Genomic DNA, 21,210 nt, shown 5'->3' on the forward strand with positions numbered 1-21,210 from the left:
TTCTCTGCTTACAGCATTTTGAAAGAACCCATACACGTGATAACTCTGGTCGATATGTTGTTAAGTTACCGAAAAGACCAAATCATCCACTATTAGGTGAATCTTGTAGTACAGCTCAACTTAGACTTAAAGCGATGGAAAGAAAATTTGCTGCTCAGCCCGAATTCAAAGATTTATACTCCGAATTTATGGATGACTACATCAAATCAGGTCACATGAGTGCATGTGAGCAACCCCTTTCTGGTGAATGTTACTATTTACCCCATCATGGAGTATTTAAGGAGAATCCCCCTAATTCCAAAATACGAGTCGTATTTGATGGTAGTTCCAAAACAAACAATGGCGTCTCCCTAAACGATATCCTCATGCCTGGCCCTAAGTTGCAGAATGATATTAGTGATGTCTTGCTGTACTTTAGGTGTCACAAGTTTGTGTTCACTTGTGATATACGACAGATGTATCGCCAGATTCTGGTGGCTGAAGATGACAAGAAATATCAGTTAATCTTTTGGCGATCCAACCCTGATGAATCCCTTCAAGTCTTAAAGCTAAATACCGTCACCTACGGTCTCAACTGTTCCCCCTTCATTGCGATCAGAACATTACAACAATTGGTCAAAGATGAGGGTCACTCATACCCCAAGGCGTCTGAGATTCTAACTAAATCAATATTTTATGACGACATCATCGCTGGAGCAGAAAGTCTTGATGAAGCTTTGTCTGCACAGAATGAACTCAAGAACTTGCTCGCTAGAGGAGGTTTTGAACTCCGAAAATGGATTAGCAACGCACCCCAACTATTGGACCAAGTCCCAATTGAACACAAAGAGACTCCAGTGGAGTTAACTGAAAATCGTGAAGCCTTCTTCAGTGTCCTAGGTCTAAAATGGACTCCAGAGTCTGACATGCTTTCTTACAAGGTTAAGGATGTTGAAATAAGTGCTATACTTACAAAGAGAAGAATATTATCTACAATCGCTAAACTGTATGATTTACCAGGATTTCTTACACCCGTAATTTTCTGGGCAAAAACACTTATTCAGTATCTCTGGACAACAGGGCTAACTTGGGATGAACCTGTTCCAAATGATGTTAGAACCAAGTGGCATTCATTCTTAGAAGAACTCCCAATAATTCAAGAATTAAGAATTCCACGCTACATTTCTACTTCTCTGCATACGGCTGTGCAACTCCACGGCTTCAGCGATGCTTCAGAGAAAGGCTACGCTGCTGTTGTCTACCTTCGTGTCACTGACTCTCAAGAGAATACAAGGCTCTATCTCATCGTCTCTAAATCAAAAGTCGCTCCTTTGAAAAGAATTTCTCTGCCTCGGCTTGAACTTTGTGGCGCTCACTTACTGGGAAAACTTCTTCAATATTCTTCAAACATACTCTCTGCTCATATGAAGATTGAATCAATCTATACTTGGTGTGACTCCACAATTGTCCTAACCTGGATACGTACTCTTCCATACCGCTTGAAAGTCTTCATTGCCAATCGTATTTCAGAACTCCAAGAATTGGTCTCTCCTCACTCATGGAATTATGTCAAATCTCAAGACAACCCGGCAGATTGCGCCACTCGTGGTCTTTCACCCTCTCAACTTGTGACTCATCATTTATGGTGGAATGGACCGGAATGGTTACAGTCATCGTCAGATTCTTGGCCTAAGCCAAAATTCACACCTGTTATTGATGATGACACTCTTGAAATAAGGCCAAATCCTCTAAACGTTCTAGCAACCACAGAGAAGATTAAACTCACTGATTTTGATATACTGGAAAAATATTCATGTTTCAGGAAACTTGTAAATGTCATGGCATATATATTGCGATTCATTCATAATCTACAAGCCAATGATTCCCGCATCGGACGACTTACTTGCCAAGAAACTTCGTCTGCGAAAATAAGAATTTTCAAACTCATACAAAATACATCATTTAAGGATGACATCTCTGCTCTCAAAAAGGGATCTCAATGCAGCTTAAAACTTGCTCGTTTATCCCCATATATTGATGACAGTGGAATAGTGCGAGTAGGCGGCAGGTTGAAACATTCCAACCTTACACAAGATGCGAAACATCCAGTTTTGTTACCTAAATCTCACTGTGCTGTCAAACTGTTGATTATGCATTATCACCTAAAGCATCTACACGCAGGCCCTCAATTGCTGCAGTCTATTCTGTCTCAAGAGGTTTGGATATTATCAGCCCGCAGCGTGATAAGATCTGTGATTTTCAAGTGTCAAAGATGTTTCAGACTTAAGCCTGTAAACAAACCTCCACTGATGGGAGATCTTCCTGAAACTCGATTAAAACCTGTAAGGCCATTCTATCACACTGGCATGGACTATAGTGGACATTTTGACATTAAAGTTCATTCAACTAGGAACACTCAACGGTTAAAATCATACCTCTGCCTCTTTGTGTGTTTTGCTATGAAAGCTGTGCACCTAGAAATTGTAACAGACCTATCTGTAGACTCCTTCATAGCTGCACTAAAACGTTTTGTTTCTCGTCGTGGATTGTGTGCCCACTTATACTCAGATTGCGGAACTAACTATGTTGGAGCCTCAAAGCAACTCATGAAAACTTTTCAGAATTTCATCAAGGAATCAAACACTAAAGATGCTCTTAACAACTTCGCGTTAGATCACTCAATAAATTTCCACTTTCAACCACCAGCCGCTCCCCACCAAGGAGGCCTATGGGAGAGTGCTATAAAAAGTTCTAAATATCATCTGAAAAGAGTCATAGGCGATAGAGTTCTAACACTAATGGAAATAATAATACTCGCCACACAGGTGGAGGCTGTACTAAACTCGAGACCTTTGACAGCGTTATCCGCAGATCCATCCGACATCTCAGCCCTTACTCCGGGTCATTTTCTTATCGGCACTTCTCTTGTGGCAGTACCGGAACCAAATCTTGAAGAGGTTCCCGAAAATCGTCTCAACCATTGGCAAACTGTACAAGCCCTACATCAACGCTTCTGGCGACGTTGGCATCAAGAATATTTACATCAGCTACAACAAAGAAAGAAATGGGAAAAGCCCAACAAGAATCTAGAAGTGGGTGATCTCGTTATAATTCAGGACCCTAGAACACCACCACTACTTTGGCCTCTTGGACGCATAGTGAAGACTTCGCCTGGATCAGACGGCATCGTCCGAGTTGTCACCATCAAGACTCAGCGGGGAACCTTCTGTCGTCCTGCTACCAAGGTGTACCCGCTCCCCTGATCTCATTATCAGACCAAACAAAATGTTTATTCTATTTTCAAACATATTTCTATTTCAATGTTATGTATATATATTAATCTATGTTTCTTATATTTCAATGTCAATCCATATTCATTATGTGTCACTTTGTAACTTTCTCAATGTTTTGAACCATGTACGGTTCAAGGCGGGCGGCATGTTCCGTATTCAAGCGCTACCTAGATATTTCCAGACGTTTCATATCATACAATAACCTTTGTCCTGTCACGTGATGTCTGGAAACCCCAATCTCGCCCCAGTTCTCTTGCATTCATGCAACTACTAACATGTCCCCGGCACAATTAACTCCCAATTGCTGCTCTCATCTCTTAACCCCAAAGTATATTTAATTATTATTAGTGACACATATTAAAAGTGAACTATTGAACATTTGTGAAGTGAAACACTACTACTGCCGGTCCGGGTCTGTGTACGAGCAATACGCAATAGCTGGCCAGCAGAAGAAACTCGTGTACGTCTACCGGCTTCGTCTTCTCAACACTTCAGTTAAAAGGAAGGTACCTCATCAATCTCATTATTATCTGTTAAATAATTAGTGACAAGTTTTTAATATTGCTCTTTCAACATACAGTCCATTTGAACATTTTTAGGCAAGTTTACCCCCCAGGTTGAAACATGTTGGCCTTGCCAAAAGTACGCTCCAGCTCAGAAATCAGAACCCTTACAGCCTCACAATACTCCAACAAGAGCATGGCAAAGAGTTGGAATCGACTTCTTCCAGCTGCACAGTGACCTCTTTCTTATAATGACAGATTATTTTTCGTCATTTTTTGAGCTGAAGAAAGTGAATTGGGTTGAGAACTTACATTGTATCAATTGAAGGAAGACTATTTAGATGCAAAGAAGATTTATTCATCCATTAAAAAGTTAAAGAGGTAGATGTTGGTATTGCTATAACCAGCAGATCTCTAGTTGTTGATTATGTTATGCTATGATTTCTTAGAATAAACACTTATCTTGTTTCAAATTGGTATTTAATTAAAACAGTTTAATTAATACATAAATGAACAGTATCTTTTTTAGTTTTTGTGTAAATAACAAAAAAACCTTATTTTCCTAAATCAAATGCATGTTATTTGGGTTTAACACTAATGGCCCAATTCCTCCCCCCCCCCCCCTAGGCATTAGGAAGTTGTCAAGTTTAAGACTTATCAGGTGACATAGAAGACCAATTCCTCAAAGGCTTTTAGGAAACTCATCAAGGAACTATAATTGCTGAGATCAATTGTCACTAATAACTGAACTTTCACTTCAATTAATCTGTTACCTTTTTCAAATAGGCTTCCGGATTGATTACTTTGAAACAAATTTGTTTAGTGGACTTATCACTGATGTCACTGTTGTTATTACTATTTAAAATTTCAATAAAATATATATCATAAACTTTTCTGATGACTCACTCCTTAAAATCATAAAAATAACACATATAAAGATAATTTGCTGCTACTGGGTGGCAGTCTTTGCTTGAGATCAATGGAAAATTAGCAAATTTCTCTTTATAAATGTAATTAAAAAGTTTCATGTAGGATAATCTGGATCATAATTGATTAGTGACAAATGGATTATCTGTTTTCCAAAACCAAGGCAACGTTGGGATCATCTCTTGCGATTACGGAAACATCGTAGTCATTAACCGCAAATGCGATTTACGTGACACAACAACGTGAAAAGATATAGCAAAATTTATATACAATTTCTAAACAGTTTCCTGGTCATTGAAATCCTATAGGTCGGCCGCTTAGAAAACGACCTGCGCAAACTTTTTAGCGCATGTAGGGGAGGTAACGGCGAGGGAGGGTATGATCCCCCTCTCTGCCAATGGCCGTTTTCACACTGCATGACTCGACACCGGCACGACGGTGTCATGGGAGTTGGAATCCTGTGTTACCAAATGGAACTGCTTAAACAATGATATAATAACATTTCATGATGCTCAAATATTGATGCGATTTCGGCTATACAATATTTTTTGCAGGACCTATTTTTCTCAAGTTATGAAGAACGTAATTGTTTACATTTTGATCAGCTGTTGCTGTATAATTTAATTTGATTAGCTGTGTTCGGGAAGGTTGGGGGTGGGTCGGCAGCGGAGTGGGGGAAGAGCCATAGTCTGTCTCACTCCCACAGCTCAGTATCTCTCTCTCGCACCAATGCTACGAGGAGGACGCTTTCTAAGCGGCCGACCTATAGCACTATATTCCAAATTTGTTTCAAATCAATGAGTTTTCCTTTTGCATTTAGCACACAGTCCCTGGTTGGCAACATTTTTTAAAGTTTAACTTTAAGTCCTTCACTGATATTAGCATTAAAATGTGCTCGGTTGCATTCATTTTATCTTTAAATAACAGCTAGATTTTGGTAGAATATCAATATTCAATTGAAACAAGTGGGCTTTTTAAGGGTGTATTCACAAAGAAAGCTGGTTACAACCGCTTGTTGGTGTGAGAAAAGTTTACATTCTATCAAGCCTATGCGTTTACAGACAAAGCCTGTACCGGCTAGCAGTGCCTGCTACAAGTTCTGACAAGCACGCAAGAACGTTTTGTACTTGTTTTCCGGCTCTTGTTGGCCGAACTAGTTCTGTCAGAGACAAACAACTGTAAAGTATGGATGACAATGAACTGATATCTGAAATCTTTAAAAGAGGGGAAGAAGGTCTGACGCCCACTCACACGTCCTACACGTCACTCACCTTCTCAGTAATTTTATGTGTTTTTTAAATGTTAAACGTCAGTGCTCAATGTTCAATGTTCATGATAAGTGTTTATCCGTTTTTAAAAACTACGACGACCTTCAAATGAAGTGACAACTTATATCCTTGCAAGCCTGAAGATGACTCTACGTAGTTGAAAGCGGTTGCAACATAAAGCATTACATAGACATAAACATAAAGTATTGGATTACTTAAATGCAGGTATCTAAACCACTTTACGGTAATAGCTCAGTCTCTATATGGGAAATTCGCTAAAAGTAAATTATTTATCTATAATATCTATATTTATGTTTTTATTTATCTATACAGATATATAAAAAAATACATCAGCCACCACTAAATATTTACACCTGTCTCACTCACACTGCTCTTGTCGGAGTTGCTGACGAGAGTAGACTTGATGTAGATCCTCTCCTCCTCTGAGATAGAGATGTGAGAGTCAGGACAATCTGCTCCAACGAAGAGCCAAGCTATGGCCCACAGTCCGCTACACAGACCCGTCACATAGAAGATGCTTGGCCACCCGTAAGGCCCAGCTGCTAGGTAGCCTGCCACAAACAGTGTGACCACTGTGCCAAACTGGGTACCTGCCAAAAAAAAAAAAAAAAAACAGAAAAATCATATTTAAAACTGTCTAAGTCCTATATACTACCTAACCAATAAGTTTACCAGTGCTTTGCGATCGATTGTGGAGGACGTCTCCATGATATGACAGAAAATTGATATTTCCTTAAAAAAGTAGATTTTTAGGTGTGGTGTTGATGTACCAAATCTTATTGATTTATCTGGTGTCGTTTAGAAAATATTAAACCGGTCCGGGACTTTTGGGACAGTCTGTATATCTAGGCCTTGTATGACTGAAAAAACTTGAATTTAAACAGACTTTCAAAAAGAAAACAACTGAATCATCGGACAAAGTGGTGGTTTTGTAAATAAGACAAAATAAATAAATATGTAACAGAAGAGCTGCTCACCTCCAAAAACAAATGAGAATATTCTGCTTCTCTCCAATGGCGGAGCCCACTTTGCCATATGAGTGTTGATTGAAGGATAGAGAAATCCCTGGAAAAGTGTGAAACATGAAATACTGTGAGTATAATAGTACTCTTTTATGAAAAAATTATTTAAATCTTTGGTTTTTCTTTAATTGAAGAAAAGTTAAAGTTTAGGAAAATAAGAAATATACATTATTAAAAATTTAACACAAAATATTTTAAGTAAAAATGTTGTTTATAGCCTACTAAAAGGTTTTCTTTGAAATACTAATTGGCATATAAAAAGTCAAAATAATTATAAACCACCTAATTATAAAATTATAAAATAGGGTTGATAGCAAGGTATTAAACAAAATGAAAAAATAAACTCTAAAATATATATCCCAAACAACAGTGAATGAGTTAATGACCCGAATTATGATGAACAAATTGTCAACCAATGCTTTGTTGCACTTTCTTTATGCTAATCACATTTGTCCATCCAGGCCTATCAACTAGCGATGGACTTTTTTAACAGTGGTTGACCCCTTGGACTAGAATATTATTAGTTATTACAAAACATGTTTCATACTTGGCGAGGCGTTGGTTCCCTCCCACAACATAATCAGCTACTACAACAAACTGTCGCATAGGGAAAGGACCGGCAAGTATAGTATTGGGGGAAGTAAAGAAAATGACTATTGTTCTTTGTTTGAAGTTCATTGTTGGTAATGGTGAGTTAATGTTGTTCAAAGGTTTATTGCGGACACAGGCATCGCTGCCATAGGGGACATGGGGGACGCATCCCCCCCAATATTTGAATTCAGTTTTGTAAATTTAAACATACATTTCGTTCTTAAAACACGCAATGCCATAAAACAGACATCATCAATGTAGTTTTTATTAAACTTAATAAGCGATGGCAGGAGTAGTATTAAGTTCCACATAGATAAACTTTGTGGACAATAGCACAACGAATCTATATATCTAATTCCGTAAGCCCAAAATTTTACAATGAAATTGTGAGCGAACTGGAGGCCGTAGAAAGCTGGGAGGGGTCTCATTTTAAAGGTCTGGGCATGAAGTTTTGGGGAAAATACTCATTTTTCTTACTTATGCACCAAAAGGTTATTACAGGATAAAATAAATCACATTTAAATAGCATGGGAATCCAGGTCATGTCCGATTTGTTTACTTTAAAACATGTGGTTTAGATTTATTTAAAGCATATGGTAATATCATTGACTATTGGCTACAAAAGTTGTATTAATAGTGTTAAAGGTAGTATGTAATATATGTATTGTATGTACCTATAGTGCATTTGAAAGTAAACATGCGTGCAAATGAAAATGAAACAGCATTTTGTGATTGGCTTCTACGCTTATATTAGGTAATGGAATCTTAGAGAGCAATAGGGCAACACCGGCAATTGACATTCCAGATAACTTTGTTCTCTCTGATTGTGCAATTGTTTATGACAACTCAATAAATCCAGAAAATATTCAAAACTACTCCAATCAAATAATTGTATGTCCTTTAAATGAACATTGTGATAATTTAAATGAAGAAGTATTAAAAATCTACTACAGTAATTATGAAGTAGTTTCAGAAGACCCTACAGAGAGGTTGAACATACCAATTGAGTTTATAAATTCAATTACACCATCTGGAATGCCACTACACAAATTAGTTTTAAAAGTTGGTTCAATAGTGATGCTCATAAGAAATAGGGTCTGGATTAGTTAATGGAGTACGATTGGTTGTGTTGGGTATGTCTGAAAAAAGTGTAAAGTTAGTAGTAATTACTGGAGTAGGGAAAAGGAACATATTTTTCATGCCAAAAATAAAACTAATATCTACAGATCCTAATATGCCCTTTAAATTTACAAAGGATTCAATTCCCATTGCGATTATCTTTCACCATTACTATAAATAAAGCGCAAGGCCAAACCTTCCCAAAAGTTGGAATTTATTAAAAAAAAAAACAGTGTTTACCCATGGTCAACTTTATGTTGCTTTTAGCCGGGTAAAGCGGCCAGATGACGTTAAAATAGAAATAGAAAAAAATAAAGACCAAGGAATGGACCAAAATGGATACTACACAACAAATGTTGTTTTCAGAGAGATTTTGTTACAGAATTAGTATTTTACAATTTGGAAGATGACATTATCTCTATGTGTTCTGTTTTTCTAAGTGAATTTGTCTATATAAAAAAAAATGTATATATATTTAATTAATAGTGAAGATTATTGAAAATGTTCTTTTGCTGTATTATGATTAGAAAATTTATGTGACAAACCCACCATGAAGAGTCCTTTTGAATTTTTATCCTAAACAGAGCAGACATAAAAATGAATTATGCAGGTATGTGATAACTGTTATACATTATTATAATATACAAAAAATTTAAACGATAATTCAAGGTAGGGTACGGTAACCCATGAGACAAATAATTTGTACAAAATAATTATTAGAATATATTACATATACTGTATATAGGGGCTATTGCCCCTACAAGCCACTAGTAAAACAATATTACACTATGGAAAGTTGTACGCATCATCAAATTTTTACAGCAGTCAGCTGTAGACATGCTAGGAGGTTCTATAATCTGTGATGCTAGGGGCTGAGCGAGGACGGGGAAACAGCTGATTTCCTGATGTTCCATACTCATAGGCTAGTTAGTTAGTTGTGAAATTGTCTGCTAGCCACTGACTTTGCACAGGCATCAATCATAAATCAGCGTACTTGTACTACCAGTAGCCTATTACCATTGACTAAATAAACACTATTTTTAAAGTTTATATAGTCAATGCTATTACTGAATTTGATACTACAGTATACATATTGTGACAGATCTATGAAATGGAGAAATACGTAAGGTTAAAAAACGTGTATCTACTTGCTTGCATGACATATAACAGGTGAAATAGAAGGTTTTAGGACAATTGGGCACAGTTCTAGCCGTTACAAATGGCTTTATAAAGTCACCATACAGCTTTTAGGAGATATGGCTTCGTAGTCTACACAGTAGGCCTATGTTTTGAAATTCATGAATGCAAGTTCGTCATAGTTTGATTTTTTAAATGTCTATTTACTCAAGACAAAGACAAATAACAGGTGAAACGGGAGGTTTTTGGACAGTTGGACACAGATATAGACATTAATAATGGCTTTAGAAAGTCAGTAAACAGCTTTTTTGAGGATACAGCCGTAGCCTACAATATGTTTTGAGATTTATGAATGCAATCGTCGTAGTTAGTTTTAAAAATGTCTACTTATTAATGACAAATAAATGGGGAAATGGGAGGTTTTGCACACAGTTCTAGACGTTAAAACTGGCTGTAGAAAGTCACCCAACGGCTTTTAGGAGGATATGGCCGTAGTCTACAGTGTGTTTTGAAATTCATTAATGCAATCGTCATAGTTTAATTTTTAAAATGTCTATTTGCTCATGACAAACAACAGGTAAAATTGGAGTTTATGGACAATTGAGCACGGTTTTAGGTGTCAAAAATGGCTTTAGAAAGTCACCAAACGGCTTTGAAAATTCCGGACCCCCCTGCCTTATTAGGGGGTGCTCCACACCCCCCAAGCCCCCCGGTTCCCCCCCTGACAAAGTCCTACATTTGTCCCCCTCAAAGTTTTGATGCTGACGAAGCCAATGATTGCGGACATTTTCCATCACGAATGTAAAAAACAATACACAACGTTTCGGAATCTGGAATCTGGAATCTTGGTCAGCCATGTTGTTTCAGTCTCATTGGTTGCGAACGGTGCTATTAGTGTTCCATTGTGTGAATTTTTTTACCTTTTATAGATTATAGTGTTTTGTGATTTGCATGTTGTATCATGACTTGACTGCTATACAGTGCATATTTTTTACTACTATACCCTCTGTAGTGTATTCCAACTTAGGTTGGGCGTTTGTGTATTGTTAGTTGTAATGTGTTAGTTAAGTTTTTTTCACCTGAGAACGGGATCACATTCCAGATCCCGAAACGTTGTGTATTGTTTTTTACATTCGTGATGGAAAATGTCCGCAATAAACCTTTGAATGACTATTGTGTTTAGTTAGTCTAAACTAAATTACAGGCTCCATTAAGTTGTAAAATGGATCCTGTTAGTGACCTTAACTTATGGACAGCCCTCGAATTTATAGATTGATATGATATTACAAATCGGTTTCATGTTTCAATTTAAAGTGTTATCGTAAAAGTTTTATGTAATATTTTATGCAAATACCAGTTTTTTAACAGTTTTTTTTTGCATTTTTATTAATTTTTTAACAGTTTAAGTAGTATAAAAGCCAATATTTGTACAGTTATGAATCCTGCCTTGATTCAAGATAATGGGACAAGGCTTTTCATCAGGCTTATGCAACCAAGTGTTTCAATAAAATTTTATAACTTCTTGATCAGCATTGTACACTGTACGTGTTATTAAATTTACGGAAAGTAATAAAATTTGTACATCATTTACTAAGTAAATAGGTAAAAAAAAATTATGAATCTTTTCAAGACATTTCATTAAGAAATGTTTGCCAATAGACTTTACTGAACAAATTATAAAAAAAAACTATTAGGATCAAAACAGTTTTCTTAAAACGAGACCTTTTTGGTGCCGTCTGATCCATCCAGTGGTCGAACTAACAAAAGGTGTGACACACTTTAAAGTAATCATAGCTATTTTACATTTAGTTTACAGATTGTAGGACACTAACCTGCGAGAGACCCTGAAGGACCCGGGTGAAGCAGAAAAAAACCCAGCTGTAGTTGGTGGCAATGTATGGACTAAGAATGGTGGAGACGCTACATAACAACATGGCACCGGCAAGGAGATACTTAGGGCCAAATCTCCGTGCCAGCTGGCCGGCCGGGATCTGTGTCATCATATAACCCCAGAAGAACGACCCCAGAATGATCCCTTGGAGGGCATTGTCCCACGGGAGTATCTAGATATATGATTTATTTACACATCAAAAGTTTTGTTAGCCTTAAAAAAAAAATTAAGGGAGTAATCCTTGAAAGATTACAGTTAAGAGTCCATATTACTTGGGGTGATTTTTTTCATCGACTGTCTTATTAGAGAACTATTAATTTGTGTGAAATTGGTTTAGGGGTCCTTTCTGTTTCTGACAACAACGCTACTAGATCGCTTTATGTAAAAAAAAAAACACCAAAAATAATTTTAAATGGTTCAAATACATGCTATTAGGCAGTCCAATGTTGTTGTGGTAAATACAACTAGTTGTGGCACCTGTATGGCTAAGGCCACACTAAAAAAACAGGCCGTAATGCTCGCCAAGCATGACGTCACGATGGAAGACGGCTATGACGTATAAGTACTTATTTATTTATTTTCCAATGAAAGATTAAAACAAGCAGCTGATCACAAACGGCAAAATTACGTCATTGCCGTCTTCTATCGTGACGTCATGCTGGACCAGCATTACGGCCTGTTTTTTTAGTGTGGCCTTGGTATGGCACCATTATCAGGCTGTACGAGGGAACAAATGTTTTCTTTCTTCATACAAAGAGCGTCATATTGTTTAACACGAAAATGATAAATAAACATTTAAACATGACACAAACACGAACACGAAACATTTAAGGTAACTGATCAATTAAGAAAACAGACAACGCTAACCCCGTGGAGTTTGGGTCCAGAAACAAGTTGTGTTTACTACAACAACATCGGATTGCCTAATAGCAGGTATTTGAACCTTTTTAATATTATTTGGCAATCCAGAGGCTAGCATCTACATGAAACCAAAAATAACTATAACATTTTTAGAACTTTTTTAAACCTATTAAAATGAACTAAAACATATATCAATTTGTAATCCAATATTTAACAAAGGCTACCTAGAATAATAATACAGTGAGTGACATAAACAAGATGCCATGATAACCTTGAGTAATAATTATATAGCAAGGGACATAAACAAGATTATGTGACTTGACTATGGTACTAGAATATAGTTGCAGGTGAATTTTTTTGTATAGAAAATATCAAAAGCCAACAAAAGTAGGTACTATATTTGACTTCTATATGTAGAATACTTATTTATAATGCAAATGTTAGAAATGGTTAGCTATTCCATTTTATTATCAGGTAGCAGTAAATAAGTACGGTACTTGTAAGTTTATTTTCAACAAAAGATTTGTATTTTCATCTTTTCTCCATTCAAAAGTTTTTCTCAGAATTTCGTAAAAAAGCTTATTTTAATGCATACTTCTAGAGGCAAATAAAAAGTGAAAATTTTATGTTGACCCCTAACAACCAATATTTCCTCTGTGAAATATAGAATTCCTGTTCATAAATAGTTTTTACTCCTTTGTTTAAAGAATTTTCAACCACTTACAATGTTAACAAAATCTGTCTCATATGTGAAGTTAATGCAAACATAGGGCAGAATGTTTCTGAAGATGATTTAATCAAGTTTTTTTAATACCTCAAAACTGTTGAATTGAAAAATTGAGTTGATTAACCTTCTATGAATGAATGAATGAATTATGAGTGAATTATCTCTTTATTCCAACAAAGTATTTACAGAGATTTGTCTGTCAAATATGCTATATTTGTCTGTCTGACAATAGTTGCACTAATTACTTTGAGACAGACTTCACAAACATTAGGCTGGTACCTGCATTTACCGGGAAGCCTGTGTTTGAAGATTTCTTTGCCGTCATCGCCACAATCCCTACCGAAAGGTTTACCCTCATCGAATACGCAAAGATCATCCCCAGGAATAACATGCATGCTTGGCAGTGGCGCGTTCCAAAACCTACAACAGTTGAAAGATACATGTTAATTATTAATTTGTGTATGTAGGATCATTCTCTTTTAAAGAAGGTTACCAGAATATTTGTCATCAAAAACATTTCATTTTACCATTACATTTGCCCATGTACATTTTTGGGGTTTTTAAATGGACCTTGTTGATATCTATCTATATATATATATATATATATAATACGTGAAGCCGTTTTTTGTTAACGCAACTCCTCCCTTATTTGTGGACCAATTTCAATGTTTAAGGTGTCAAAAGATTCGTCTCAATATGTAGTTTTGCAATAAGGTTTTAGAATTTTGAAATTCCCACTCTTAAGGGCGTGAGACCTTCCCAAAGGTCGGATTTTCCCCATAAGAAATACATGGAACAAATTTTAAAACAAAAAACAGCTGTTTATAAAAAGAAACTCATTAGCTTTTTGGGAGTAAATATTAATGTTTGTAATATTCAGGAGGTTAAGACCAAGTAAACAGTTAATCAGTTTTGTTGGAAGAACAGAAAATACCTCAAGTTCAAAGAAGAAATATTTAAAACGGGAGAATGAGACAATTAATAATAAGATATCTTATGCATATGAAGAGAGTGGAAATAGAGAGGCGGCCTGGTCTAACAGATACCTATCCAGATATACATTCACTTGGTTAAAATAGTTGACCAACTTTCAATGGTGTTGCTTTTTTAGCCTATTCAAAGCAGATTATGGCTGTCCAGTTGGTAACCCAGAGTTTGTATGTAAAAAATGGAGCACATGAAATGGTTGATTCTGTATTACCCAACTTTTTAGGATTCTCTAAGGAGAAAATTTGTTTTATTAGGAGGATGTCTCAAATCAAAGAAATAAAATAACCCAACTTAAATTACTTAACACAGGTTATCAGTAAGGCAACAGTTTTCTTCAATTCACAATGCTGGAAAAACTTTCGCATCATGTTAACTCGAATTGAAGGAGATCGTTTAGTATTCATTAGAAGTTATTTATCAGTTAAAACTGAGAGCAGAAATAATGTAGGTGAACCTTGACGACGCAAATATAGATATTTAAAATTAGTTTCTAACAAGTGTTTAAACAACTCTAAGATTTAACTAGAATTACTCTAATTTAAGCATAACGTTAACGTTTTCCTCGGGATTATGTTTCATACTATGCGGCTCATTGAGCCGCACGGGTTCTCTAGTTTATTTATTATTAAATAAATGGTTCTTGCTGAAGTAATTTACAAAGCTATCATCTTGCATCCATTCAACACTAATCTCTGCATTAAACCCCACACCCTGGTTTGTAGGTATCGTAGTTAACTATGATTATTTCAGCGTATGTTAAGTAAAACTCATCATTGAATTGTTTAGTTTCATACAATAACTCTGTTTCTTCTTAAACCTGTTTTCCAGCTTTTGAAATCTGGGTTTGCTAGCGCTAGCAATTCAGTTGAGCCCAGTGGAGGATAATTGCAGATTGGAATGTGCAGATATGTCAAATACCAGGTGTTTCTTTTCTCAAAATAATTTTATTAAAAACCTCATGATGATATAAGACATCTGAATCCTGTTTCAAACCACCAGACTTTTTTCAGGATCAAACTAGCTGTATAATGTACCTTTCTAAAATGTTTAGTATTTGTTAGGCAAATACCCAGCTAAATCATAAACAGCATTAAAAGCAATAGATTACTTAGCGAGGATCACTAAATAACAGCCCAAAGATTCAAGATTGACATTCTTCAGGAACATATAGCAATAAACAGTATTGTGGGACAAGGTCTCATACTCTACCAAGGTCAAATAGTCATTGAGTGTGAAGAATATTTGTAATTTATGCAAGGATTGTCGCTGCCATCCTTTTCATTATCTTGTCACCTTGGCTGTCTATTGCATGCAAATCTCAATCCTTTTATTGGCAATGAAAGGCGTAATTTCAAACCCTGTAAAGAGTGATTGGATTTTCATTGTGTGTTGAGAAGTGGCTATTTTATGTGGAAGAGTTTTGACTGGTAATTATAAACATCTCTTCTACTATCATGCTTCAAACGGAACAGTCTTTACAGATACTGCCCGGAATTATAATTCACCTATAATTATAAAAAAAGGTTAAGGTAGGTTTTGAACAGGTACCATATCTCCCCCCTAAATTTTGTAAACTTTTGAAAAATATTAAATACAAACTACCAATGATCACTGTTGACTAACTTGATGTTTATTTTGATTAATCTTTTAGATCATACATAGTACATAATTGTCTAGGTAGCTGATTTGTTTTAGTGCTTGCCTTCTAATTTGAAGGCTGCTGGTTTGATTCTAAGCAAGATCGTAACTGGATCCATTTGTCATTGGGCTATTAATGGTGCTATCTAACAGCAAGATTACGTTTTGGACTAATCCCTTGGAAAAATGAAAAAAATATCACAGGCGTTGATATTCAAATACAAAATAATATAAATAATTCAATAAGTTGTACACCATGTCAAATATAAAATGAAATGAAATGAAATGAAAAATCATTTATTTATACAGGCAAAGTTAGGGCCACATGGCCCTTTCTTACACTTAACCTGTACTTTAAAACATAATATAAATATTTTAACATAATCAGCTTATACAATAAAACAAAACAGAAATCTACAGAAACTCAGATACAGAAACTTTTATCAAAAATCAGTAAATTTTAAAACTACTTACACACACACACTCACTCACACATACATACAAGTCAGCGACCGCCATGCGCACAGGCCCCTACGACAAACCTACCATGGCCATACGTTCAAAATAGAGATTTTTTAGCGCTGCCACAAACCGGGGACGACTATCGAGGGATTTAATAGCTAAAGGAAGATCGTTCCAAAGACGGCAAGCAGTTACAATAAACGCTCTGTCGTAAACTGCGGTCCTATGGTGAGGCATACGCAAAGTTAATGATGCATGGCGTGAGTATCTGACACTTTCTTCAGCTACAAACCTAAAATCATCTACAAAATATTTTGGAAAATTGTTTTTTAATATTGAATAGGTTAGCGAAAGAATTTTGATTGATCTCAGGTCACATAGCTTTAATAACTTAGAATGAATGTAGAAAGGTGTGATGCGCTCACTGCGTCTTAGATCATAAATATACTTCATGTTTTGGGCCACCATCCAGGATCTGCCATCCAGATAGAACATAATCTTTATAGGGGTTATGCATTAAGGATGAGTAGTAAGAGTAGAGTATACTCAACCAACATCACCTAGTAAGAGTATATGTTACATGGTATCAAACCATCAAGTAAGAGTGGATTGTTGTAATTGTAAAAATGTGAATTAAGTTCTCCATGAGAAACAAAATGTCATAATCCATCTCTGAAAATCTTAACTAACTACAAAGATATTATATTAGCACGATATCCAGTACTCAGTTAGACAACAAAGACTTGATAAAATAAAAAAATAATAAATAAAATAAGACACATAAACAGTTGATCAAATGTTACAATAGTAGAGACATTTAATACATTGCACAATACAATTATTACTGTACTTGTTGTTATGTTGTAAGTTGAGTTAAAATAATGCTATCTATACTTAATAAACATAAGTAATTATGTATTATCCTCAATTAATTACAATGATTGCTAAAACAATAATTATAAACCATCACATTTGTAAAATATACTTTTTGGAACACTGCAGCAAAAACAGTTGTTTTTAATGCATGCATTGCAGGTCGAAGTAGCATTTTTACTCTCTGGAGAAATAGTTATTTGTGCAACTAGTGAGCAAAGGGAGCAATTGACTCACTCGAGAGAAATACTTACTCACAAGCCGTAGGTGAGTGAGGAATGGTTTCTCGAGTGAGGCAATTGCACTTTGCACTCGAGTTGCACATTATATTTTTCCTACAGTTACCTAACAATGTACATGTTCTCCCACTGATTAGAGAAAGCAAAGTGGCCAATTCGCTCATCAGTGAGACAATGTTAACATTGTCTCACTCTAATTACATTGTCTCACTCCAGATTTGCAACGTGGAGGTACGAAATAGTGAGCGCGTAACATGCAGGCAACGTCGTATGCGCGCGAAATACGTTGGCAGCACTGGCTGTAAATCAGCTGGTCAGCTGTTGTACTATTGTATTTGTCACTTCACATTAAATGATACTGTATATTAAAAGTTCACTTCTGTCTAAAAATAGGTTATGTTTCTTCACCAATTTATTTGTTTTATGGTAACTGTAGGAAAAGTATAATGTGCAACTCGAGTTCAAAGTACAATTGCCTCACTCGAGAAACCATTCCTCACTCGCCTACGGCTCGTGAGTAAGGATTTCTCTCGAGTGAGTCAATTGCTCACTTTTCTCACTAGTTGCACAAATAACTATTTCCTACAGTTACCATAAAACAAATAAATTGGTAAAGAAACGTGACACATTTTTACATAGAAGTGAACTTTTAATATGACATTTAATGACACAACAGTACAACAGCTGACCAGCTGATTTACAGCCAATACTGCCAACGTATTTCGCGCGCATACAAGCTTGGCTGCATGTTACGTGCTCACTATTTCGTGCCTCCACGTTGCAAATCTGGAGTGAGTGAGACAAAGTAATTAGAGTGAGACAATGTTAACATTGTCTCACTGATGAGCGAATTGCCCACTTTGCTTTCTCAAATTAGTGAGAGAATATGTACATTGTAAGGTAACTGTAGGAAAAAATAGTTTTTATCCTCTAGGAAGTAAAAATCAGCTGTTGTGAACTCAGTTGTGAATTTTGATTGTTGCCTATTGTTGTTAATCGTTGCCTTATTGTAAATAGTTCAACATATCAATAGTATAATGTACACCAACACAATCATAATAGACAAAACTATTGAATCCCTTACTAAACAGCTGCTTGTTTCCATTAGCAAATTAAATTGAAAACAAGCTACTAAGCAAGAAGTTGTTTTGAGAGGTTATATCTTTCAATGAAAATTATTTCAGTTTTATTTGTATCATAGTTTTTTTCTGTTTTTTTTTTTTTTTTTTTAATAATGGTGCAATATGACGAAAAATATAGTTCATCACACGAGCAAAAAGTGTCCTTTCAGCCTTGCCTCATTTTCCGACCTCGGCGAAACTTGAGCTCTGGTCAAAAAGAGTCACTTTAGACCCTAGTGATGAAATGTACTATCAAAAAGTTTTAGGAAAGGTAAGTTTGGAAAATATCTAGAAAAATGGGAATTTTACAGAATTCTTATTCAGATGAACTTATTATTCCTTTTTTTAATTCATAAACATTCTGCATAAATAGTCTGCATATGCAAATTTTGTTTTGTATAGCAAATATAAGATAAGTATTCAAATTAAGAGAATCATAAATAATTCTGATTGTTACAAGCAGTTGACATAGTTTCTCTTCAGTAGTAAAAACTTCTTTTCATGTAGTTGTTATAAAAGGGCAGGTGTTACTTGAGTTTAACGTTATAACATTACTCTTTAGATTTGGGAATAATTATTAGTTTTGTACTATAATGGGATAAGTACATAAGGGTAGGTACCACTTTATCAACAGTGTGGAATGAATTTGAAAATCATACTTGTGGTTCCAGATACATTTAAATGGATTAAAAAAATTTAAAAGGGCATTATCAAATATTTAATTTCATCGCTGTATAAAAGAGACCATGTAGATTATATCTTGTTGCTTCTACGATTGAAATGCAGAACTTGGCTTATATAATGAATTTATGGGCTGCTATAAAAGCATATAAGACTTATTACCAAGAATTGCTAAGTAGCAATGTTTATGTTACAAGTTATTTGTTTACACAAATATTAGTTAGTGTTAGTATACATATTATCATATATATTAAACACAGGGTTTTTTTTATTTCACGATTCTGAATCAACCACTCGACGGATTTTCATGATTTTTGTGTTGAAAGAAAGAAAGATAATTTTGAGAACTAGGGAATGTCGAAGCCATAATTTTAGTTTAGGGTCCCAGTTTTTTGGAAATTAAGCTTTACTTTTTGAAAAGTCTAACAGCCGACGCTAACATTCTAAACTAGCTTTTGGTTTAATTTGCTTAACATAACAGCTGTAAACATTCAGGGTTTGTGACACCAATTCTGCATTTGGATAAAAATTAAAAGACATACTTAGGGTTGACTTTTTTATACTATTTGTAATGCTGTAATCATTGATACGTTCATTTATACGGTAAGAGGATGAGAGTTTATTTAAATATACATAGTAAAATACTAGATGTTCTAATTTATTTTTTGAGCAGTCTTTAAAATATTGAGTTTGTTTTAGTGCAGTATAATTTGTTATAACTAACAGCTGGTTGAATAAAAAAATATTCTATAGAACCTTTGACTATTAATACAACATATAACTATGAGGTTAGTTTATTTACTCTGTGATTTTGTCATTGATTATAAATAGGAAATAAGTAAGATTCTATCCTACATTAAGTAAAACCAATACCATTAAGTAATAATTAATATTAAGTAGTTAATATTAAGTAATACCATTGCTGTATATAAATTGAAGCTCACGAATCTTCAAAAGACAGCTTATGCAAATTATTTTACTACTCGACTTTTTGAGGAATGGTTGGGAAAATAACAATGATCACATGTTTTTAATTCATCTTGGCAGCTTTTTCTTTACTATAAATTTTGAACTGCTTTTAAACTCTGCTTGAATTAGTGATAGACACAATATATATACAGTTTTAATGGACTACTCGATTCCCGTACGTAGGACGGGCCAACAGCTCGTATCACTTTATAATGTAATTTTTTCCCGACACTAAAGGATCTGCATTATCAGGAAATTTGTAATTTTGAACTATACGTACATCTCAAACACTGCTTGTGTATTATCAAGTTTTGTCATAAATGCAATCTGTGTTTGGGAAATATTTTTTTAGAAAACTATCTCTTAGTTGTTAAGTGGTTTACATGTTGATACTTCTTTTTCTTGATGTTTGAATATGTGTGTGTCGGCATACCAAAATTTTGGTTAATAATGAAAATGTCAATCGGTGTAGTAGGTCTCTAGAAAACTGCCCAATAAGCTGCAGAGTGTTAGTAGAAACCAAAATCGATTCATATCATATACCATAACGATACTTTAATACTTTTAATACATTACTTTGAAATGGCGACCATACAAGGGTAGGTATTTTAAGCCAAATATGAATGGAGATGAGTGCAAGATGAGTGGCGCGATCTTGTAGTCTTGTTAGTGACTAAGGCCGACATATTCCTTAGACACAGCTATTAATTAATAGCCCATACAGCTAATGGCAACTAAGGGACCTACAGTTTATAGTGGAATCCGAACCACATTTTTGCCTTGGTATTAAAGAATTGGTCTAAATTATCAGGATAGCACTGCACATAGCCGTAGTACTCACTAGTGCGGACGTGTTATGTAATATGATTCCTTTTGTACTGTCAAATATTTATTCAGC

General features: G+C 35.2%; 1 protein-coding gene across 6 annotated transcripts in view; it reads right to left on the minus strand.

The window, feature by feature from the left end:
• Positions 1-21,210, minus strand: part of LOC129005370 (putative inorganic phosphate cotransporter) — a 96,334-nt gene that overhangs the window by 21,692 nt on the left and 53,432 nt on the right. For 5 of the 6 annotated variants that reach the window (XM_054434267.1, XM_054434249.1, XM_054434263.1 and 2 more), the window contains exons 2-5: positions 13,629-13,759; positions 11,693-11,923; positions 6,969-7,056; positions 6,358-6,581 (exon numbers count right to left, since the gene is read on the minus strand). In XM_054434267.1, coding sequence (XP_054290242.1) covers positions 6,358-6,581; positions 6,969-7,056; positions 11,693-11,923; positions 13,629-13,730 — 645 coding nt within the window. In that variant the 5' untranslated portion in view covers positions 13,731-13,759. Of the gene's footprint in view, positions 1-6,357; positions 6,582-6,968; positions 7,057-11,692; positions 11,924-13,618; positions 13,760-21,210 lie in introns of those variants that run through there. The other variant, XM_054434276.1, reaches the window with a different exon arrangement.

This window comes from Macrosteles quadrilineatus, unplaced genomic scaffold (genome assembly GCF_028750875.1).
Source record: "Macrosteles quadrilineatus isolate MER2022 unplaced genomic scaffold, UCM_ALF_1.0 Scaffold_1__1_contigs__length_201487025, whole genome shotgun sequence".
NCBI classification, from domain to species: Eukaryota; Metazoa; Arthropoda; class Insecta; order Hemiptera; family Cicadellidae; genus Macrosteles; species Macrosteles quadrilineatus.